This window comes from Stenella coeruleoalba, assembly GCF_951394435.1.
Source record: "Stenella coeruleoalba genome assembly, chromosome: 5".
Lineage (NCBI taxonomy): Eukaryota > Metazoa > Chordata > Mammalia > Artiodactyla > Delphinidae > Stenella > Stenella coeruleoalba.
Genome location: NC_137150.1, coordinates 142141519 through 142165516, shown reverse-complemented (window position 1 = coordinate 142165516; position 23998 = coordinate 142141519). Strand labels below are relative to the sequence as shown.

Genomic DNA, 23998 nt, shown 5'->3' with positions numbered 1-23998 from the left:
TTCTGCGATAGAACTCAGTTGAAAGTCAATCAGGTAGGTATTCACTGTATGCCTGGTGTGTGTCAAGCTCTGCTAGGTGATGTGGGGATATAAAAAGGATAAGATCAGATCCTCTGCCGTGATAATTCCCGGGCAGACTGAGGAGCTGCAACGTGGAGGTGTGAAAAGGTAGAGCCAAGTACGTGGCGGTGCCAACACAGGACAGATTCCTATTAGTCACACGCTTTCTTCCTCTTCTGAGAGTGCTCCGGTGGCCTTTACGTTAGAAAAACAAGCAGATTTTTGGCAGCGCAGGAAAAAAAAATTTCTATTTCCATATTCTGGTTCCAACTCTCCTCCCCCACTCCCTTTGGTTTGTTTTAAAAATTTGACAGCTAATTAAAGTGTCGTTTGGCTGGAAATGCATTTAAACTCTTTAACTGAGGGGTTTTTTTTGTGTTTAAATGAATCCCGGAATATTCTCATCTTTTCACTTTTTCAACTTACATTTTTTGACAGGCCGATTAAGTTAAAATGAGGTCTTTAGGGTGGGCCCTAATCCAGTATGACTGGTATCCTTCTTCAAAGAGGGAATTTGGACACAGAGACAGAAGTACACGGAGGGAAGATAATGTGAAGAGACAGGGAGGAGGCCAGACAAAGGCAGAGGCAGGTTGGGGTTACACTGCTGCAAGCCCAGGGACGTCTGGGGCCACCAGAAGGTGGAAGAGACGGGAAAGGATCCTTCATCCACAGATTTCAGAGGGAGCGTGTCCTTGCCAACAGCTTGATTTCAAACTGTAGCCTCCAGAATGATGAGAGAATACATTTCTGTTCTAAGCCACCCAGTCTGTGGTACTTTGTTATGGCAGATCTAGGAAACTAACATACCCTCCAAGTCTCAGCTCATAGTAAAGATGGATTCCATCAGTAGCTAATTCTGAATTCTTTTCTAAACCTATTAGTGAGAAGAATGTAAAAGTTGATGGCTATGAAAAAGCCCTTAGTTTGGATTTGAGACTCTTTACTGAGCTATTTTGATTAAAAACATATTTTTTTCTTATTACATGAAATATCTGATAATTTATTAAATATTACAATTAATAATGTATTATAAACATGCCAGGTGGTAAAGGGTAGGAGAAATCGATCCCTTTTTTTATAGTTTAAGTTTCTTTAGCTGGGTTTTAGTCACCCCGCTTTTCATTTATGGCTCTCTCTACCCGTCCCGTGAATAAGTTGATAGTCATTCTCATGTTATTAAAGCTATCAAAAAAGGATTCTAAGTTTCAGAAGATATATAGATGTTGAACTGACCTGTGATTTCGGTTGTTTCTATATACTGATAGTCTGTCTAGGCCACCCTTTTACTCAGTTAGATTTCTCCTTCGTTTTGAATGCCAAAGCTTAGCAGTTGAACTACAGTCTAGGCTGGGTGGCAGCCTCTTCCTCGTTCTAATACTGAGGCTGGGTAAAGTAATGTCTTGACCATGTATAATGTACTGCATAGGTATTATTTCTGTCCCTGATTTTTAAAACAAATTGCAAAAGCAATATATCCTCTTGTAGAGGAATAAGACATACAATCAAAATAGCTGAGTTATTTTCTTTATCCAAGGGTTAGCTGGACTGTATAAAGAAGTGAAATTCATTTACGTGACAAGTATTTATAAAGTGCCTGCTCGGTGCCGTGTACTGTTCTAGGCTCGTGAGATGCATCAGAACACGTGAAGATCCCTGCCCTCATGCTTTAGGCGGCAGGCATGCCGCGTGGGCCAAGTTGAAAATGCAGGGAGGTGGCAGCAGTGCTCCCTTCTCGCCACAAGGCGGTGGCCTTGTACAGCACAAAGCCACCACCTGCCTCCTGGAGAGCCTGGGGTGGGTGGGTTGACACCCCTGATACTGCCTTTGAATTCTGGGGGGTAGAGTGGGATGGTTTAACCCCGTCCCTTTGTTATGTTAACTTACAGTGAGGTCATAAGCAGCTATATAGAGTGAGAGATTATGAAATTACCATAGTGAGTCTTTCGGGTGGTCATAATTAATTCCTACATATTTTTACACGTGAGCCGTGTTGTTTCCTGTCTTCTTTACCATGTTTGAGTAATATACAGTTTAGTAATAGAAGAAAAAATTAAAAATTAAAAATTAACTGCAAAGAAAAAGTTTTATGCCACCAATGATTTTATCTCAGTTTTTGTTCATTTTGTTTCTTTTTGTCTGTGACCATTTGCAGTTCACATTTCACTCATAAGTTTAACATCGTTACAAAAGGCAGATACGTATTTTTCAAAGTATAGCACTTGATTGATATAGTTGGTTTCTTGGGTGGCCAGGATTAGTGGGACAAAATTAAGAATTCCAGTGAAAGTCATGTTGTGGCATAATACCTCCCACCCCAGTTTCTAAGAAACTCGTTTTAAGAGAAGCTTTGCCAGCTGTTTCACAATCGTTAACTGAATATTTAGCTTTAGGTTTTAATCTCCCTTCTAGGGCATAGGGTCTCTAGAAAATGTAGGCCTCCCTTTATTTTTCCAGAGCTTTTGGAATGCCTGCATTGTTCTTGGCACTGATCCCACCCCCCACCCCCACCGCCAGTGTCTCGTCTGGGCTTTCCTTGCTGTCCCAGACCCCTAGGTCATAAAGCCACACCCCTTCTCTTTTGTCCGTTGGAGGAAGTGTCTGGGAGCCGCTTCTCTAGGGTGGAGCGATGCTCCATTTTCCAGCATCTGCCCTGTGAGGCGCTCTCAGGGCAGGCTGCCTTGTACGGCCCTCCATTTTTCCCGCTAGTTTACATCCCTAGGGCTGGGCTCCGTTGTTTGCTTTGCGGGCTGTGTGTTGATCTCATTTTGTTGGTGGTGAGAGATGTGGCTGTTGCCCTGAAGCAGTCACTCTCAAACTCTGTTCCCAGGCCAGCAGTATCAACCTCACTGGGAACTTGTTAGAAATGCAGATCCTTAGGCCTACTTCAGAGGCAGAAACTGAGGATGGGGCCCGGCAGGCTGTGCCTGGACAAGCCTTCCAGGGGATTCTGATGCACAGTAAAGTTTGAGAATCACCGTCCCCAAGCAGCGCTACTTTAATTAAGAAGTTACACCAGTAGCTCTGAGCACAAGCCCCCGCTCAAATCTTGGTATATGTTAGCATTAAAACGGATGATATCTTAGTCCTTGAAGTCAAGGCACTTAAAACTTTAAAGCACCTGTTTCTTTGCTTTTTGAATGTCACTATTTCTGTAGCATATTTTTTATTTAGAGTTGACAATACGGTTGATTTCAGAGTTATTAGCACGGATGTCTTTTGGGATTTTTGTTGGCCCTCTGAGTCATCACCTGAACGAATGTGGTAGAGAGGGAGCGTTCCCTACCTCCCATCTTTCACTGTGGCCACCTCTTGTCTCCATTGCCGCTGCTTTCATTTCTCCATTGACTGCGGCAGCAGCTGTTCCTGGGCAGTCAGTCTGCCCGTGGTGAGACGAGCTTTGTGAATCAGCCCGGCTGGCACCGTCTCCTCACTGAGCTGCCTTCTGCTTTTTATGGAGCAGATACAAGTCTGTGCCATGAGACAGTCGGGCTGCTCAGCCCTGCCTTCAATCCTTTAAATAACACACTTTCTTAAAACCTTGAGTGCAAGTCTGGCAGTAAAATGAAGTCTCAGAAACAGAAAACAGAAAACAAAAAGGTGCTTTCTGCCATGGGCAAAAAACGGACAAAAACTTAAAAAGCAGGACTGTTAGAACATTGGTTATTCAGGGACTGGTTATGTGAATAATCCTACCTAAGAGATCAGGTTTTCCTAGGAGAAGATCAAGCAAAATGGATGCTCAGAGAGATTAGTGATTTGAAATACTGAATATTCCTCTGTCTCTTCTAGATCTGGAAAGGAAAGAGCAAGAGTTAGAGCAGCTGAGAATGGATTGTGAGCACTTCAAAGCCCGCCTGGAGTCTGTGCAAGAGGACAGCGTGAGCGAGAAGAAGGTGCGCCGCTCACAGGGTCCCTGCGAAGTGCCGGCGCCGCGGCCGTGACCGCAGAGTGGCGCCGGCCACAGCCCAGCCCGCAAGCCTCAAGACGCTGCATTTTCACATGTATTTATTCTGAACGGGCTGGAAAATAGTTGATCATTTGGATTTTACAACCATTTAATGTGGGGGATTATTTACTTGGTGCCTTTTGGTAGTCACTTACTGTTAATTCAGTGTTTAAAAGCCCGATCCAAGTTATTAAAACTCATAATAATCTTGAAAAAATCATGCATACAAGGATTTATAATCAGAGATAGATATATTAAATAGAAGTATTTGTAATTAACTTCACACATCATTTCCTGATATTTTAGAAAAAAACAGTTATATTTCATTTTAATATTTGGGGAGACTAACAATATTTCTTGAAAATTATACATTTTTTTGCATGGAATAAGTTATTTCCTCTTTTATAAAACTAGAACTCTTCTACCACTTCTGCTGATATTCGGAGCTTGAATTTTTATTTTTGAATAGTAAAGGAGTAATAGTACTAGTGACAAGCCAGGATGTGTTGTTAACTGTGTGCTGGCAGGTGGTCAGCAGCCGTCCATGCATCTCACTTGTTTCTCCCAGCACAGCTGGATCAGCAGGTGCTGTTAACCTGCCGGAGTGAGAGGAGGCTGGTCCCAGGCCCCACTGCCGTGTGCTAAGCTTTGTGTCACACTACCTCCTTGTGTGGAGGAGTTCTGAACGTTTGTGGCCGCAGTGGAGGTTTTCCAAAACCGATGGATTTTGTATAGCCTTTATTTTTCCCCCACGTATTTGTTAATTGTTTATTTATCAAGAAAAACTATTCCTTAACCCAGATATTCATAGTTCTTAGTTTCATAGTTTAGGAACACAGGTAAGTGACAAACTGCCGTGGAAATCAACCCAAAGACATTCTTTACATTCCAAAATCATTTTGCACTCTGAAAGACAGTAGCTTTCCTCATCGCCGCAAAATCTTTTATGGAATCGTAAATTCTGTAGAAATCTGCATATGCCTTCTTTCTTGGTTCAGCCACAGCAAACTTATAGAAAGCTGCAGCTCCCAGAGATACAGTGAATGCTCCAGCAATAGGAAATTGCAGACACTTGGCCAGAAGGCCATGCATCTGAGGTTTCATCAAAGAACTGGAAGCCACGGTAGTTTTTCTCCTTGAAAAACATGGCTCAACAACATCTTTCCAGACGGATGGAGAAATGGACTGTATAGACTTTAATACTGAGCACGTAGAGAAGACCAGGGAAAGAGTTTTAGTCTCAAAACTGAGTTAGGTTGAGTGTCACACACTGAAAGCTGAAATTCTGGCTCAGTCATGTTCTGTTCAGATCATGATACACTAAGGTGGACGCATGGTTAATTTGTCTGGACCTAAAAGTTTCATTGTCTGAAGGAAGTTGACCAGCAGGCAAGAAGGAATTTGATAAATGGGAACAATGCAATCCATTGGTTCTGTACTCCTTAAAATACCAAGACGTCCTTGTTAAGTTGAAGCCCAAATTGGGCAGAATCTTAGACTTCCTATATTTTAAATTGATAAGCATAGGAGAAAATGCATGTTTGGCTGGCATTTTAGATGTAAGGCTTAAAAATAAGGCACTCAGGGAAGGTGCCAGAATCGAGGAGGGAATGGCTGTGGTGAAGTAGCGTCAGACCATCAGCATGTTATTGCCCAGACACTTCGACCTTAGTGCAGATGTGGGAATCTTTTAGGTTAAACCATTACCTATTTCCAGTTAAGTCTCCTGCTTAATAGTCCCGCCAATTTAACACAGGTTGGAGCCCCTGCAAGTTTGCTGTGACAAGGCCCTGTCTCTTCCTGCTGTAGGGAACTGGCAGTTCCCTTTCCTGTGGCCTTTTCTGCCCAGGTCTGTACAGATCGTGAGGCTGGACTCTGGAAGCTTATTTTAGAGTCGAGGAACTAGGAAAGAATCCAGGGCTAGATACTAAATTACAGTATTGCTAGTAAGTACTTCAGGTGGGGTAAAAGTCATTAAGGAGAAGGCAGACATCACTGAATCCAGCATGTAAGGAAAGCTCAGAAAACAAAGTGTGGAATCAAAATTGTAAAGGAGATGCTGGGTGAGAAGCAGCGCCTAACCTTCTAGAGGTTCGTCACTGGGACAAGAAAAGCTTGGTTCGTGCCCTCCGTTGAGGTGTTTCCTCAGTGACAGTCTAATGGGGTCAGTTTGGGCCTCGTTGGGCCTTGTTGTGATCTGAGGGGTGGGCCGGGAGAGTCCTGGCAATAGCAGCCTTTGAACTCAAGAGAAGAAAGCGCCAGTGGAGCTGTTGGAGGATGTCTGAGTTACTACTGAAGGGCTGTGCTGCTGCTGTAGGGTTAGCTGAGGCCTTCCGCAGCGTCTCTGCTGCCACAGCATTTAGTGCCTGGCCTGCTTCCCCGTGCGCGTGGACTTGTTGCAGACAACGGGCAGAGTCACAGCGCTCTCTCTAAGGAGCCATGTTTCCCCGGCTTACCTATGGCTTCATCCTCTCTGTGTGTTTTCTTAGGGCAGCATCTTTCATAGTCAGTAAACTAACTTAAATATGGACTGCTATTTTTTCATTATCTTTATTTCCAATTTGTTAGGAAAGAGTTGCTTTTGTGATGATAAATGGGAAGTTGTTGCAAACATTGTATATTATTTCAGGAAAGTTTTTAAAGAAAAATTAACTGATAGGATAGTTCAGTTATCATAATCAGAAATGAACTACACAAAGATTTTACAGGAATCTTTAAAATTTTGTGCTTGCTACCCTGTTATGTATGAGTATTCGCTTTAGGTAAATATATCAGAGTTTGATTATTGTTTCTTTTTAAAATACAGCTTTATTGAGGTGTATTTTGTATACCATAGAATTCATCTGTTGTAAAAGTCTAGTTTGATAATTTTTAGTAGATTTATGCAGTTGTACAACTGTCACCCGAACCAGTTTGTGTTTTAGTTAAGACAGTTTTTGAAATAATTATAGATTCACAGAAAGTTGCAGAAAGTCCAGGGAAGCCCAATACCCTTTACCCAGTTTCCTCCAGTGGTAAATAGCTTTCACAGCTACAGTTTAGGGAGACCAGGAGGCTGACATCGGTGCCATCCACAGTGCTTGTGCAGGTTTCAGCAGTTTTACCTAGACTTGTTTGAAGTTCACCAGTTTTGCCTGCACTTGCTTACGTGTGTGAGCATAGTTCTGTGCAGTTTTATCACGTGTAGATTCATGAACTCACCTCCGCGCTCAACACACAGCACCGTTGCATCACCACAGAGACCCCGTCGCGCTACCCCGGTGCACCCATGCCCAGCCGCTTCCCCACGCCTGCCTCCTGGCAGCCACTGATGTATACAGTTGCCGCACGGTATCTGTCTAATTCTCTTATTTCAAGAATGCCACAGAAATGGGCTAATTCAGCCTATAACCTTTTGATGCTGACTTTTTGCACTCAGATCCTTCCAAGCTGTTGCATGTATTAATGGTTTGCTTCTTTTGATCGCTGCACAGCATCCCAGGGTATGGAAATATCACAGTTTAAATAGTCTCCCATTGAAGGACATTTGGGTTGTTTCCTTTTTTTTTTGCTATTGTGAACATGTGTGTATAGGTTTTTGTGTGAATATATGTTTTCATTACTCTGGGATAAATGCCCTAGAGTGCGATTGCCGGGTTCCGTGTCAGGTGCATGTTTAGTTTTGTAAGAAATTACCAAATTGTTTTCCAGAGTGGCTGTACCCTTTTACATTCTCACCAGCAAAGCATGAGCGAGTCACTTCCTCCACACCCTAATCAGCATATGGTGTTCTCACTGTTTTTTATTTTAGCTGTTCTGATAGATGTGTTGTAGTGATTCGCATTTCCCTGTTGGCTAATGATGTTGAACATCTTTTCATGTACTTATTTGTTGTCTATATATTCTCTCCTGTGCAATATCTGTTTGTGTCTTTTGCCCATTTTCTAGTTGGATTTTTTTTAACTGTTAAATTTAAAGTGTTCTTAATGTATTCTAGATAAAAGTCCTTTATTGGATATATGGTTTGCAGATATTTTCTCCCAGTGTGTGGCTTGTCTTTTCTTCTTTCTCATGGGGTCTTTCACAGAGCAGAAGTTTTAAATTTGGATGAAGTTCAACTTGTTGATTTTTGTTTTTATGGATTGTACTTTTTGTGTTATGTCTACGAACTTTTCACCTAACCCTAGGTCCCAAAGATTTTCTCCTGTTTTTTTTCCTAACAGTTTTATATTTTTATGTATTTTGTTTGTGATTCGTTTTGAGTTAATTTTTGTATAAGATGTGAACTTAACGTTGAGGCTCATTATTTTCTTTTTCTTTTCTTTTTTTTTTTCGCCTATGATTGTCCATGGTATTTTTGGTCTTTTAGATTTTAGCCATTTTAGTGGGTGTAATGGTATCTCATTGTGGTTTTAATTTGCATTTTCCTCAAGACTAATTTTCTTGAACATTTTCTCGTGTGTTTATTATCCATTCATATTATTTTCTTTGGTTAAATGTTTATTTAAATCTTTTGCCTTTTTAAAAAAAATTTTCTTTGTCTGAGTTGGGTCTTCGTTGCTGCGTGCGGGCTTTCTCTAGTTGCAGCGAGCGGGGGCCACTCATTGTGGTGCCTTGTTGCAAAGCACGGGCTCTAGGCGTGCGGGCTTCAGTAGTTGTGGTACACGGGCCTAGTTGCTCCGTGGCATGTGGGATCTTCCCAGACCAGGGCTCAAACCTGTTTTCCCTGCATTGGCAGGCGGATTCTTAGCCACTGCGCCACCAGGGAAGTCCTGCCTATTTTTAATTTAATTTGTCTTATTTTTGAGTTGTAGGAGTTCTTTATATATTCTTCATACAAGTCTTTTTTTTAGATATAGAAATATTTTCTTTTAGTCCATGGCTTGTCTTTCTACCTTCTTACTTGTGTCTTTTGAAGAGTAAAAGTTTTAAATTTTGATGAAGTTCAATTTATAATTTTTTTTTCTTTGGCTGCACTGTGCTGCTTGCGGGATCTTAGTTCCCGGATGCTGGCAGTGAAGGCACTGAGTCCTAACCACTGGACCACCAGGGAATTCCCATCAATTTATAATTTTTTAATGGTTTTAATTTTTTAATGGTATGATTTTGTTGTGATATCTAATAAACATTTGCCTAACGCAAGGTCACAGAGGTTTTCTTCTAGGAATTTTACATTTAGGTCTGTGACTCATTTTGAGGGTTTTTTTTCATGTACGAATATCCAGTTGTTTCAGCATCATTTGCTGAAAATACTACTTTTTCCCTTGAATTGCCTTGGCAGCTTTTAAAAACTCAGCTGCCACACGTGTCAGTGTTTCATTGATCTGTGTGTTTATCCTTATGCCGTTACCGCAGCGGTTTGATTTCTGTAGATTTGTTTTGTTTTGTTTTGTTTTTAAATCAGGTGGTGTTAGTCCTCTAACATTGCTTTTCTTTTTCAAACTTGTATTTTTGCATTTCCATATGAATTTTAGAATCAGATGATCACTTTGTGCAAATAAGCCTGCTGAAATTTTGATAGGGATTGTGTTGAACCTGTAGATCAGTTTGGGGAAAACTACCCTCTTACCAATGTTGAATCTTCCAAGCCTTGAGCATGGTGACTCCTTCCATTTATTCGGATCTTTACTTTTTCTCAATAATGCTTCGTAGTTTTTACTGTACAGGGCTTGAACTAATTTTCTTAAATTTGTTCCTAAGTATATTCTTATTTTTGGTGTTATTGTGAATGGAATTATTTTCTTTGAGTTCCTCTTGATATTATTGTACTGTTTGTGCAGCCCTGTGTCAGGGCGTTTCTGCCTGTGACCACCAAATGTGATCATAGAAGACAGTTCTGACGGTTACTCTCAACAGTTCTTGTTGATCTTAGAGAAGAGCCCCCGTAACCGGACTAATCAGAATGCAGCCTGCTTCAACTGTGAGAAAAGCCAGAATTCTGAAGGAAATGCTGTGATACAGTTTTTGCATATGTCACCTTGGCTTGAGTGGCTGAAGCGCAAATCTAGGAATCTAGGCAACTGTTGTGATGAAGCCAGATATTAGAAACCCAGAGTTAATAAATCATGTAAAGCAGTGTTAGCATGTGTCATAGGCTCAGTGACCACTTTTCTCCTAAAGTAAATGTGACTATATGTATGAAGGTGTATGAAGCTCTGATTACCAAATGCATTGTCCCCAGGTAGATATGAATGCCACCCTAGGCCAAGTTACAAAGTCAACAGAGTTCGATTTGTGGTCCGCTGCTCCCTTTTCTCCACTAGGCGAAAAGCCCCCTCTACTTTAATTGTCCTGCACTCACCTCTGTAGAAGAAAAAGCTAAAACATCTCATATGCTTTAACTTGGTGGGCTATTGAGCTAATTTTACTTCGGTATAAATGAAGTTAGGTTTTTGTATTTTTTTTTTTTAAGGCCATAGGCACGGTTACAGGAGAGGGATAGATCTCTCTTTTTTAAAAAATTAATTAGTTTATTTTTGGCTGCATTGGGTCTTCGTTGCTGCGTGCAGGCTTTCTCTAGTTGCGGTGAGCGGGGGCTACTCTTCGTTGCGGTGCGCGGGCTTCTCATTACGGTGGCTTCTCTTGTTGCGGAGCACGGGCTCTAGGCACGCGGGCTCAGTAGTTGTGGCACGAGGGCTTAGTAGTTGTGGCTGGCGGGCTCTAGAGCGCAGGCTCAGTAGTTGTGGTACACGGGCTTAGCTGCTCTGCGGCATGTGGGATCTCCCCGGACCAGGGCTTGAACCCAGGTCCCCTGCGTTGGCAGGCAGATTCTTAACCACTGTGCCACCAGGGAAGTACCAGGTTTTTGTATTTTTGAGTTTATCTATTATTAAGTAAGGAAATGCTCTCATCTTTTAAGGGAACTTCAGGTAACAAGGAATAGTGAAACTGGTGTTGACAGATGGGATGGGCAGGAAGCCCCACATCACCCAAGACCCACCTGAAGGTGAACCTTTAGGAGTGCTTGTGTGGTCAGAGGTGACATCAGCGGGACAGTTCACTTGTTAAGAGCCCTGGCTTCAGAAGCCCAGTGCTGGTGGGAGGCTGAGAAATCTTGCCTGGCCTCCGTCTTCTTGTTCCGCTGGTGCTTAGCTTGCTGGTTCAGGGCACGCCAGGGAGGCCCTTCCTTCTCGCTCCTCTCCTGCCTCTGCTCCTGTCTTTCCTGCCTGGTCTTGGCTGTGTCACATGGCATTTTTATAGTGGAGTGAGCCGCTTGGCGGCGGCAGGCACCTTTATTAGAAATACTGCTCTATGTGGGGACTGCTGTGTTGGCTTGTTACTTTCTTCGGGTGTCCTAGTTGGTGCTGTCCTGGGTACAGCCACGTGGGACCTGAAATGCCTCATCATCCGTCTTACTTCAGAGAAGATGAATTCAAGTCTTTGGCAGTGTTTATAAACTCTAATGCGGTAGTATGTTCTTTTCTGTGGCTGTTATTTTTGCCTCTGAAGTTTTTAAAAAACTTATGCATTATGCCTCTCTAAGGGCTAGTTTACATTTACCAACTGTTTACTATATTCTATGTGCATTTCTTTTCTTTAAAAATACCTTTGAAAGAGGAAACACAATAGAGGGATTTTGAGGTTGAATGCTGTGCGTTTTTCTGATTTTATTTTGTTCCGATTTCAGGAGAAGCTGGCTCTCCGACAGCAGCTGAATGAAGCAAAGCAGCAGCTCCTGCAGCAGGCAGAGTACTGCACGGGAATGGGCGCAGCGGCCTGCACCATTTTGTGGGGCGTCTCCAGCAGTGAGGAGGTGGTCAGAGCCATCCTGGGAGGAGTAAGCACGCCCGCGGGCCGTCAGGGCATTGTTGGGTCGTGCTTGTGCAACTTAGAGGACGCAGTGCAGCTATTAAGGCGCCTACAGACTAGATCCATTTCTTTTGTTCATCAGATAGTTTTGGAATACCATCTGTGTAGGGCCCCCTGTAACTGGTCTCTGGGGGATATGTAAGATGAATGAAATAAGATCCCTTCTCTCCCAGAATCTGTATGGTGTTTGTGGAGATAGTTCCACTTCAGCATTATTACTTGACATTATATGCATTTAACAAAGTTTAAAGTGCCTTTACGTGTGTTATTCCAGGGGTAATATAATATTTAATTGCCTGAATGTTATATGTTAATAGCATGTGAGTGCACACAGACATCAAGGAACTTCACAGAGGAAGAGAGATTTTAAATGAACCTTGATTAACTTGCACAGGCAGCAGTGGCAGGAAGTGCAGAGGGTCCCTCAGGAGGGGAGAAGTAGAGCAGTCAGAGACCTGGAGTGAGACATAGGGACCGTGTGTGGGTCGCCTGACACAGGGTGGGGGGTCAGTGTGGTTGATGATCTGTCCAGTGGGTGCTAGGACGGGATTCCTCAAGGCTTTTTGATTGAAAACGTGATAGGACAGGAGGGGAATGTGGGCAGCTCAACCTGACAGTGGGTGAGGATGGAGGGAGGGTGGGGTTGTGGGTGTGGAGACTGGCCAGTAAGACTGCGTGGAAGGTGGAAGGCCGCCCCCCAGTAGAATAGGGGATGGGAAGTGGAGAGCTGTGTGGGTGAGGCAGGACTTGTGACAGGGTGGTGTCCCTGGCGGAGAGGACAGAAGGAGCCCGGGAGGACTGTTATCTGACTCTGGGAGAATCGAGTGGTCCTGAATGGCAAACCATCCGTCAGGGGCGGATGGTTGGCGGGAGGCCAGTAGTATGTTACTCACCATTTGCAGAAATAAAAACAGTGGAGGGACTAAATGTATTTTAAAGTTTACCGAGCTTTCTTAAGGTATAACTTACGTGTTGTAAAATTCATTTATTTGTGAGTGTACAATTTAGTGCTTTCTAGCTAATTTTTGGAGGTGTGTAATCACCCCCACAATCCAGTCTTAGGATATTGATATCACCCCGTGCAGTTCCCTTGTGACATGTGTAAGTGCATTGCTTTTCAAACTATTCCTTAGAACCCTGCCCCCTCCAAGGAAGTGCTTTCAAGGTTCTGGGAGCCAAGTAATGAAGACTGAAACTGTCAGATGAGCCTGTTGCTGTCTTTTACATGTTGTGGTTTCAGTTAAGATTTTATTTGAAAAACAATTTCTGCCAAAGGTTTGAAAACCTCTGGTTTCATGCCTAGAATAGAGAACATATTTTTCTACTATATTTCTAGTATGTTTTTGGGTGAATTCAACCCAGTACTTCTATCATTGTATAAATTTGAACTGTTTCCCTCATGTATTTTACTATATCAGTCTTCAGGGTAATTTTTCTACATACCCCAAACTTCTTTTTTTCTGATCTTTTCATTGGGAAGTTTTAATGAGGGAATAGATTTAAAAATATTGCTTCTGTAATTAAAACCAGAGTCTTTCCTCTGTGTCCTGCACTTTGAAAGTGTTTTCCTACTGGTATTTGTGAAAGGGTGTGACATTTCCATTTCTGAACTTTCAGGGTAAAGCTTTGAAGTTTTTCAACATCACTGGTCAAACAATGGAGAGTTTTGTGAAGTCACTGGATGGGGATGTCAAGGAGCTGGATTCTGATGAAAATCAGTTTGTTTTTGCTTTGGCTGGAATCGTAACAAGTGAGTAATTCTCTTCAAACGTAGTGACTTTCAGAAGTGAGTTCCAGAGCAGTGATCACAGTCGGGGTGTGTGTGCATAAACACCTCTCAGGAACATTTCAAATAGGCTCCTGCCCTGGAGAATCTGACTCGGTAAATTGGGGGTAGGGACCAGGTGTATGTTGTGGAACATTACTCCAGGTGATTCTGATAGGTATCGGTGAGTAGCAACGAGTAGTCTTAGGAGCACAGGGTGAGTTTGCACGTTCTGGTCAGTTCTCTACGTGGACAGAAGTCAAAACTGTAAGTTTAGCTACTTGTTGTTTGGAATCATCATCATTTACTAATGTCTAGCTAAAGTAAAAGCCTTAAGCAGAGCTTAAGTTAAACTCTTGCTGTTGTTTTGGTGTTGTAACTAAAGAATTCCAAAACCCTAAATTGTCTCTTTAGTAAAATTTTCCCAAAGATTATAGTTAGATTGAATTCTGTGGCAAAACTGCTGTAAAGGATAAAGCCAGGTGGCTATATAATTAACACTAATATCTTCAAATAGTAGGAGGTGGTATATACTAGGGAGTATTAAGGCTTTTTGTTCTAAGTCAATGAAATAGTTAAATATAGAGCTATGACTTACTTTTTTACATTGCTTTTTCATCTCTGCTGTATGCTATGCTGTTCTCTGCTGTTAATGAGAGGGGAAATGTTACATTTCTTCATCTACTGAAATCCTCACGAAGTAGATCTCATGTAGATGATTTCTTCATAATCCCTTAGAAACTGCTGCTATTCTTCTGGGGCAGAGGTTGAGACCCGGACGGTGTTCAGCCAGTCCTGATTTAGCCCGGCACTTTATCCGCTGGAGGACTGCAGAATGCACTTTCATCATAGTGCCTTCAGCTGGTGGAGGCTTGCACTGCTCCACCTTTCAATATTCCTTTAAGGTCTCTTTTTTAGCAGAAGGTATTTGCAGATTTGATGGTTAGATGTTCTGCTATTTGCAGGTGACCTCAAAGGTCTATGATGTATGTGACTTTTCATTCTGCTGAGTTGTGAGTTTGAGCTGCTTGAATTGCCAGCCTGTTGCCCAGCAGACAAGCTCAACCTGGCTTTGTTTTTCCCTGCCTGGTCGTGGGCGTGTACACATTCCCCTTACGCGCTGGTGAATCGTACGGGATGATTACGTACTATGTTCGTGCTGCTCTGCAGAGGCGTTGGGGCCTTATGCGTGTCAGATACCAAGACTCTGTCCCACGGGGAGTAGGCAGTACAGCAGACACCTTGGTTAGCCGTCAGATAGATCCTCTGCCTTCTAAAACAACGATTCTTCTTTTAAGTTTACCTATGGTAAACTCACCCATCACAGTTTTTTTCTCACCTTTTTGCAGTCCTGTGAGTTTTGACGAGTGCATGCAGTCATGTCACCACCACAGTGAAGACCTGGAACAGTTCCACTACCTCCGCCTCATCTCCCCATCTGCCCTCCCCTTCCTTTTGTAGCCAACCCCTCTGCCCGCCAGCAGCCCAGGCAGCCGCTCGCCTGGCAATTTGCTACACCTCTTAGCTGAGTTTTCTGGCTGGCTTATCTGGCCTCCAGCGCCTGCCGCAGGTGAGCAAGTGCTTGCCTCACAGCTCTCCTTGCAGCACCTGCCTTTTCTTATTTTTCATATCAGTTGGTTGACCTTCAGCCTCAACTCTGATGTGTTCGAGATAAGTTGTGAGTTTTTGAATTATCTAAACTGCCCCTTTTAAAGAATGGAGGTGTAGCTCTTTTCAGTTTACTGTATCCTAAGCAAAAACTGGATGTCAAGGATTTGTTTAAACATTGAAATTATGAAATTTCTTACTCATCCATAGTCACTGTTCTTAATAATAGATTAAAATAGTATAAAGTGTCTGGATTTTCAGGCCCAGCTAGTCCACTTCCCAGGATGTAAATTCTCTGGACTTTATTTTCCTTATCTGCGAAGTGGAACAGTAATACCTGCTCTGACTACCTTACACATTGTTGTGAATGTTACTGAGCTATGGTGAAGTGGTAACACATTGTAAACCAAGGTCCTGTTTGACATGGGGATGCGATTGTTTCCAACAACTCCTTTGTAAAATATTTATTTATTTATTTATTTATTTATGGCTGCATTGGGTCTTTGTTGTTGGGTCTTCATTGCTACGTGCAGGCTTTCTCTAGTTGCGGCAAGTGGGGTCCGCTCTTCGTTGTGGTGCGCGGGCTTCTCATTGTGGTGGCTTCTCTTGTTGCAGAGCTCGGGCTGTAGGCACACAGGCTTCAGTAGTTGTGGCACACAGGCTCAGTAGTTGTGGCTCGCAGGCTCTAGAGTGCAGGCTCAGTAGTTGTGGCGCACGGGCTTAGTTGGTCCACGGCATGTGGGATCTTCCCAGACCAGGGCTCGAACCCCCGTCCCCTGCGTTGGCAGGCGGATTCTTAGCCACTGTGCCACCAGGGAAGTCCCTCCAACAACTTTTATAAGTGGACAGATATAGAACTTAAAAGAAGATGGCAAATTATTATCACAGCCCTGTGAAGATTGACTTGCTTAGCTTGCAAGTGGAAAACTTATTTTTCGAACTACTTTTTGACTATTTGAAAGTCATAATTGCACTCGTTGCCTCTTAATTCTGGGTTTCTTCATTCAAACAATGTTAGGTAATGATTACAGAATCAAAATTACCTTTTTTTTTTTTTTTTCTTTTTTGCCACACTGCGTGGCTTGCAGGATCTTAGTTCCCCGACCAGGATGGAACCCAGACCCTGGCAGTGAAAGCACCGAGTCCTAACCACGGGACCGCCAGGGAGCTCCCCCAGATTACTACTTGATTGTTGATAATTTATGGCAGGACTGGATCCAGCTTATCTTTTGTGGACGTAACAGTCCCACAGAGTTGACAGCAGAGCGCCCTGGGTCAGCAAGCAGCACTGCTCCTGGCTCCTCCACCTCAGGGGAGCAGTGCGGAGGGTGGGCGGGATTGAGGCCCAGTGTCCAGTTCTGCTTCTACCACTGGCCAGCCCTGTGTTCTTGACTCTGTGACCCTCAGCTTCATCTTCTGAGAAAAGAGTCTTAGACCCCAGATGATGACTAAGGTCTGCCCCAGCCCTGGACTTGTGCGGCTGCTTTGAGAAAAGGGGGCTGTGAGCCTTGCCTCCTGGATCAGGTGACAGGCTCTGAGCGGCAGTGGGTCTTTGGTGTGTGCCGTGTCATTGAGTTAATGTCCCTAGAGCAGAGCTTCTCAGCCTCGGCAGTAGAATTCTGTGTTATGGGGAGTGTTCTGTGCATTGTAGGAGTTCAGAAACATCCCTAGAATCTACCCATTAGAGGCCAGAAGCAACCCCCAGTTGTGACAACTGAGAATGTCTCCAGATGTTGCCAGTTGTGTCCTGGGGGCAAAATCATCCTCCCTTGCCACTTGGAGACCACTGCCCTAGAGCACCGCCTTAACCCATCATGTACAGAGACAGAAAGGTTTATGATACTCCTGGATGTTAGAGGCAATTGTTGAGAGAGATTTTGAGATTGCTGAAGGCTGTTTTGGCTTCTCTGTCCCCTGGGCATGCTTCTGGCATGTTTGATGTAGTCTAGTCGTATAACTGGTCTTGCCAATTCAGGAGAACTTGGTATCTGTCATCTACCATATCCAGTTAATCACAGAAATTCTCTTCATCGTCTGTCAGTGGTTTGTCTTGGATAATTTGGGTTACTGTGTAATCTTTCCTTAGATAATGCCCTTCCTTCAGTTGCCAGAGTATGGCCTAGATAATGAGCTGTTGTTTTGGGGAATTGGAGTGTTTCTTTGGAAGCTCATCTCCCTTCTTAGCAACCTCAGTGAGGAGATAAACACAGTCAGCCTTAGAGTTTTCCAGACTAACGGAATGTAAGAGGAGGTTATGTATGTGTTGGATCAGAAGGACCCCACAAAGAACTCCACTGTATCCTTAAGATCTGGAATTAAGACTTGAAAGAAGCAGGATAGAACTTCAGTGAATCCCTGGGGACATGACTTTCAGGGTGAATTGTTGTTTTTTCTAGGTGAAGGCAAGTAAATCGGCCAATTTTATAGAATGTGACACTAAAGAGACCTGAGCATTAATCTGTTCCTGTAGAGAAGCGGCTCCAGGCAGGACAGAGAAGAGGAATTGTTCACGGATTTTGGACAAATCCACATCCTCAACCATTAGAGTTTTTTTTAAGCAGGTAGCATTAAGCGATTGTGGGGCTGGTACAAGGAATTACTAGTCCTTTTTCTATTAAGCTGGTCATTGGTGGCCTATGGCCTTCCGTGGCTTTAGCTCTAGAGAAGATGAGGTAAAGATGAGAAGAATCATCTGGAGTCTTTTGGCTTTTGCCCCAGTTGTTTAACTCTGTCCATAGAACCAGGATTCTGGGACTGTAGTTAATTCTTTGGTTATTTCTTGAATCTTACATAGTATATGGGCAAATAATATTCAGATCGGCTCTAATTTGTGTATAGGAGAATTTTCTGGGACTTCTAAAAATTATCCTTCTGTAGTGCCTTTTCTTTATCTGTTCCATTTACAAAATAAACATCTGTCCATTAAACTTTGCAGGGGCTGTGTCCCAGAGAAGGGAGGAGTATCTTTCTGATAATGGCCTCAGAGTCACAATTACAGGTTGGGAGAAGCAAAAGATGCTGGGAGTCTTTCTTTCCTGAGAGTGCAGTTGCATGTTAAGGGAAAGAATGTGAACAAATGGAAAGAACAGGAATTATGCTTGTAGATGAGCCGTAGGAAAGTTGGGGGTTCTGCTTGGAGCTGTTTCCTTCATAGTGGGTCGACAGGTGATAGCCTTTGGCTGGCAGTGGCACTCTGTCACCATAGGCCTTGCCCTTGATTTTTTCTGTGACTGGGCGTCCTAACAGTCAGAGCGTGCTCACTCCATGGTGGAAACTTATCCAGCCTGGTGAGGCAGGTTTGGCAGGTGAAAGCGCAAGGAGGTTATAAGAGGTATGGGAACACTTCCCGGGAGTCATGTTGACACTGCAGACTGACAGCAGCAAACAGGGAAGGACAGTAGACTCACCCCTCTCAGCTGGCCCTCAGGTTACAGGGTGTTTCTCTCTAGCCTGACTTCTCACCACAGAAGCCAGGTCACGTAAGCGGGAGAGAAACTGGCTTCTGGGAGCCACTTCCCAGCAGGCCTGGGCATTCCCTCCAGCTCTAAGGGGGTTTCCATACATAGTGTACAGAGGCGGTTTCCAGACTGAGGTTACCCATGGCCTTTGGCCCACTCCCCCACCCTGACAGCCAAATCACTGACTTGATAAGAAAGTACCACAGCAAATGCAAAGAAACAAAAACCAAACAGTAAGTCAGTCACAGTATTCATAGAGGAAACTTTCTTATGTTTCTTTCAAAAAACGTGATGTAGTGTGAGTGCTTCAGAAGAGCAGTTTATAGAGAACAGGTCCAGGATGAGCAGTAGAGACTGAGTAATCCACTGAACATGACAGTCATATCCCCACTGTTATTATCACTATATTTACTTTTTAACAGCTTTATTGAGATAAAAATATACCATACAATTTGCCAACTTAAAGTATGTAATTTGATGGCTTTAGTACGTTCATATAATTGTGCATCCGTCTCCACAGTCAATGTTTAAACATTTTCATCACCCGAAGAGAAGCTCCGCTCGCCTCAGCCATCATTCCCCAATCCTGCCATTCTTCTAGCTTTAGGCAGCCAATCTACTTTTTGTCTCTATGGATTCGCCTGTGCTGGACATTTCATATACTGGGACCACATAACATGGGGTCCTTTGTGACTGGCTTCTTTCATTTAGCATAGTGTTTTCAAGGTGTCCATGTCGTAGCATGTACCAGTACTTCATTCCTTTCTATGGCTGAATAATATTCCATTGTTTGGCTATGCCACATTTATCCATTCATCAATCGATGGACATTTGGGTTGTTTCTACTTTTTGGTTATTATAAATAATGATGCTGTGAAAATTTGTGTAAAAGTTTTTGTGTAGATATATGTTTTCATTGCTCTTGGCTATACAGCTGGGAGTGGAATTGCTGGGTCGTATGATATGGCTTTTAGCATCTGAGGAACTGTCAGACCATTTTGTGACAGTGGCTGCACCGTTTTACATTCTCACCAGCAGTGCATGAGGCTTCTCCACATACTTGCCAACACTTTAAAGTTGTTTTTTGGTTATAGCCATCCCTAGTGGGTATGAAGTAGTACTTTGTCATGGTTTTGATTTGCATATCCCTGATGGCTAATGATATTGAGCATCTTTTCATGTATTCATTGGCCATTTGTGTATCTTCTTTGGAGAAATGTCTATTCAAGTCCTTTGCCCATTTCAAAATTAAATCATTTGAGGGACTTCCCTGGTGGTGCAGTGGGTAAGACTCCCCGCTCCCAATGCAGGGGGCCTGGGTTCAATTCCTGGTCAGGGAACTAGATCCCACATGCATGCTGCAACTAAGAGTTCACATGCCATAACTAAGGAGCCCGCGTGCTGCAACTAAGGAGCTGGTGAGCCGCAACTAATGAGCCTGCGAGCTGCAAATAAGACCCAGTGCAACCAAATAAAAAGAAAAAAAATTGTCTGATACAGCCACTATGGAGAACAGTATGGAGGTTCCTTAAAAAACTAAAAACAGAACTACCATACGACCCAGCAATCCCACTACTGGGCATATCCCCTGAGAAAACCATAATTCAAAAAGAGTCATGTACCAAAGTGTTCATTGCAGCTCTATTTACAATAGCCAGGACATGGAAGCAACCTAAGTGTCCATTGACAGATGAATGGATAAAGAAGATGTGGCACATATATACAGTGGAATATTACTCAGCCATAAAAGGAAACGAAATTGAGTTATTTGTAGTGAGGTGGATGGACCTAGAGTCTGTCATACAGAGTGAAGTAAGTCAGAAAGAGAAAGACAAATACTGTATGCTAACACATATATATGGAATCTAAAAAAAAAAAAAAAAAATGGTCATGAAGAACCTAGGGGCAAGACGGGAGTAAAGACAGAGATCTACTAGAGCATGGACTTGAGGACACGGGGAGGGGGAAGAGTAAGCTGTGACAAAGTGAGAGAGTGGCATGGACATATATACACTACCAAATGTAAAATAGATAGCTAGTGGGAAGCAGCCGCATAGCACAGGGAGATCAGCTCAGTGCTCTGTGACCGCCTGGAGGGGTGGGCTAGGGAGGGTGGGAGGGAGGGAGACGCAAGAGGGAGGAGATATGGGGACATATGTATATGTATAACTGATTCACTTTGTTATACAGCAGAAACTAACACACCATTGTAAAGCAGTTATACTCCAATAAAGATGTTAAAAAAATTGTCATTTGTCTTTTTATTATTGAGTTGTAAGAGTTCTTTGTATATTCTAGATACCAGTCCCTTATCAGGCATATAAAACTTTTCTCATTCTGTAGTTGTCTTTTCACTTTCTTGATAGTGTCTTTTTAAGCAAAAAAGTTTTAATTTTTGATGATATCCAGTGTGTTTTTTCTTTAGTTGCTTGTGTTTTTGTTGTCATATCTAAGAAACCATTGTCTAATTCAAAGACATGAAGATTTACTCCTGTGTTTTCTTCTAAGAGTTTTATAATTTTAGCTTATACATTTAGGTCTTTGATCTATTTTGAGTTAATTTTTATGTATGGTGTGAGGTAGGGGTCCAGTTTTTATTTCTTTGCATGTGAATATTCAGTTGTCCTAGCACCCTTTGTTAAAAAGATTACTTTTTTATCCTTTCTCCATTCAATTGTCCTGATCCCCTTCTTGAAACTCAGTTGATCATAAATTTGAGTGTCTATTTCTGGTCTCTCAGTTCTACCATTGATCTGTATGACTGTCATTATGCCAGTACCTTATTATTATTTCTATTGTCGAAAATAAGACAGAATTGTTACAACCTAAAGCAAAACTATCAGACATAATCTGCCTCAGCTCTTTATATTTTTTATCAGCATACATAATTCACACTAGTTTCATTCCTTAAATTATATAATTACTATGGTAACTTCTAGAAATATTTATAAACTTTAAAGAAAAATGAACCTAGGGAAAAAAAAGTACATTTTAACAGAAAAGTAAACCAGCAATCCTTTGTAGTCCTATGGTTGACTCATCAGCGTCCCAGACAGACTGACAAATACTGGAGCTATCTGAGCAGGAATTTATTCACGTTTATTTTACTTCATAGTTTGCTTGGAATGCAGCATTGGCATTTGCTATTATAATACTGGATACATGATAGGGGACTTCAGTTACCAGGACATTTGTTGTGTTCTGTTGGGTGTTGTTTCCTGCTCTGATACAGGGTACTTTTTTTCTTCAGTGATATATTAGTGATGTTCCTGTTATCTGTTGCTAGGTAACAAACTGCCCCCAACCTTTGTCTTTAAACAACGGTAGTCATTTATTTTGCTCCGGAACCTGCAACTTTCTCAGGGCTTGGCAGCGAGGATTTGCTGCTACTCTGCTGTCTGGGGCCTCAGCTGGGGTGACTCAAATTGCTGAGGGATGGAACAGCTGGGGGCTAGTGGGACATCTTCCTATCCTAGTGTAGTCCCAGGCTTCTCCAACTGTGTGCTTTTTCTGTAGTCTGCATCACGGCAGCCTCAGGAGAGTCAGATTTCTTTCCTAGCGACCCAGGGCTCCTAGAGCAAGTGGCGAGAGACGGAGGTGGAAGCTGCCAGGCTCTTTCTATCTTGCCTTGAAAGTCATGCAGCAGCTGCGCTGCATTCTGCTGGTCACACTGGAGTCTTAGGGCAGGAACAACCCAAGGTCTGCAAACAAGAGCCGTGGTTTGCTGGGATGTCGTCTCTGGAAACTACTAAAGTATGTAGCTAGAATGTATGTTTCACTGGGGAGTTCCCGTATGTAGTCATAACATGAAGAATGTCTTCCCCAAAAAACTACCTTAAAATGACTTTGAGTTTATGATGCCAAATGCTTCATACCCCCCAAGTATTTCTTTAGTAAAACTAGAGTGTTTCATATGGTAGAAAATAGAGTCATCAGGTTCAAATTCATTGAACACAGAAGGTTACATTTGTATCAGTTAAGGGTCCTGTCTTCAGTAAAGTTATAGCTGTCATGAAATTATATACCAAATAGCACCAATGCAAGGAAAGAGGCAAAAAGTGCTGGAAGGACAAGCAGAAATGGGAAGAAAAATCTGTTAGGTTTAGGAAACTTTAATATATCTCTTTTGATCCTCCTCAGCTCAGATAAACAAAAATAAATAGGAATGTCCAGGATCTGATTTCATAAAGTTGTTCTGGTAGCATAGATGAAATTTTATATTCTGCCATTAGGTTACCGTTAATCAAAGCAGAACAAATCAGTGATAAAATTAATCTTCCATTCTCGATAGTTATTAGCAAACTAAAAATAGAAGAACACTTCCTTAAACTTGTAGAGGATCTCTGCTGGAGATTCACTTAACTGTGAATTACTGGAAGCATTTCCACTGAAGTCAGGAGAACGAGGATGCTGCTGCCCTTCTTGTCTCCACCCTGGCCGGCTCATTTGGGTTAGAAATTTTAGTCACTTTGAATCATGCTTTATTGTTAGACCTAGCTAAAGAAAAATCTTACCGACACATACATAAATATTCTGGATCACTGACGTGTCCTCACGGGTATTTGGGAATGTGATGGAGCCAGTGTTATCTGCAGCGGTGTCCATGGGAGTCCGTGTAGTGACTTGGTCTGGTCCCCATGCTGGTTCTGTGGGGCCTCAAGCATGAAGAAATGTGATACTTGCTGACCCACAGCAGGATGTACAATTTAGAAAAATTTCTTTTTGGAATCAGTTTTTGTATTCTCTCTTGACCTCATGATCTCAGTTTGGTATTCTGGTTTAGAGTCATTAGGATTTCACTACCAGGGTTGAAAGTGGATTTTAGTGTCCTTGGTCCCAGATAAATAATCAGCCCCTACCTTCTGTTTGGACCCTGACAGCCCATAGCTGTTTAATCCAGTATTCTGGAGCCTGGTGTCCACTTGCTGTGCTGTGCTCAGGCTGCAGACGTATTTAGACCCAGTGCTCTGTTCCACTACTGAGGCATTTGCTAATCACAGCGGACGTCACTCACCGTTTTAGTAACGGCTGTGGTTGTCAGTTACCCTGTCTGGGCTGTTAGCTCTGTGGATAACCATTCTGTGTGTTCATTAAGTCTGCTAGGAGAAGGACAGCAACACATCCTCTATCTTGGACAGACTTTTGACGCTTTGTTTCATCTTTATGTTGCAGATGTAGCTGCCGTAGCAAGTGGTCGTGAATTCCTGGTTAACTCAAGTCGGGTGCTCTTGGACACCATACTGCAGCTTCTGGGAGACTTGAAGCCGGGACAGTGCACCAAACTCAAAGTGTACGGTGGATGATATTTAAAAGTTCATGTTTATTTACATAGTAGTTAGAATTTGCTGATTGGGCCCCTTTTTCAAGGGC

At 42.7% G+C, this 23998-nt stretch overlaps 1 protein-coding gene across 3 annotated transcripts in view; it reads left to right on the top strand.

The window, feature by feature from the left end:
- The window catches only part of HSF2BP (heat shock transcription factor 2 binding protein), a gene marked incomplete at its 5' end in the record, with an annotated part of 82380 nt that overhangs the window by 12033 nt on the left and 46349 nt on the right, over positions 1-23998 (top strand). For all 3 annotated transcript variants that reach the window (XM_079921248.1, XM_079921247.1, XM_079921246.1), the window contains 4 exons: positions 3853-3956; positions 11616-11765; positions 13415-13547; positions 23801-23918. In XM_079921248.1, coding sequence (XP_079777374.1) covers positions 3853-3956; positions 11616-11765; positions 13415-13547; positions 23801-23918 — 505 coding nt within the window. The remainder of the gene's footprint in view (positions 1-3852; positions 3957-11615; positions 11766-13414; positions 13548-23800; positions 23919-23998) is intronic.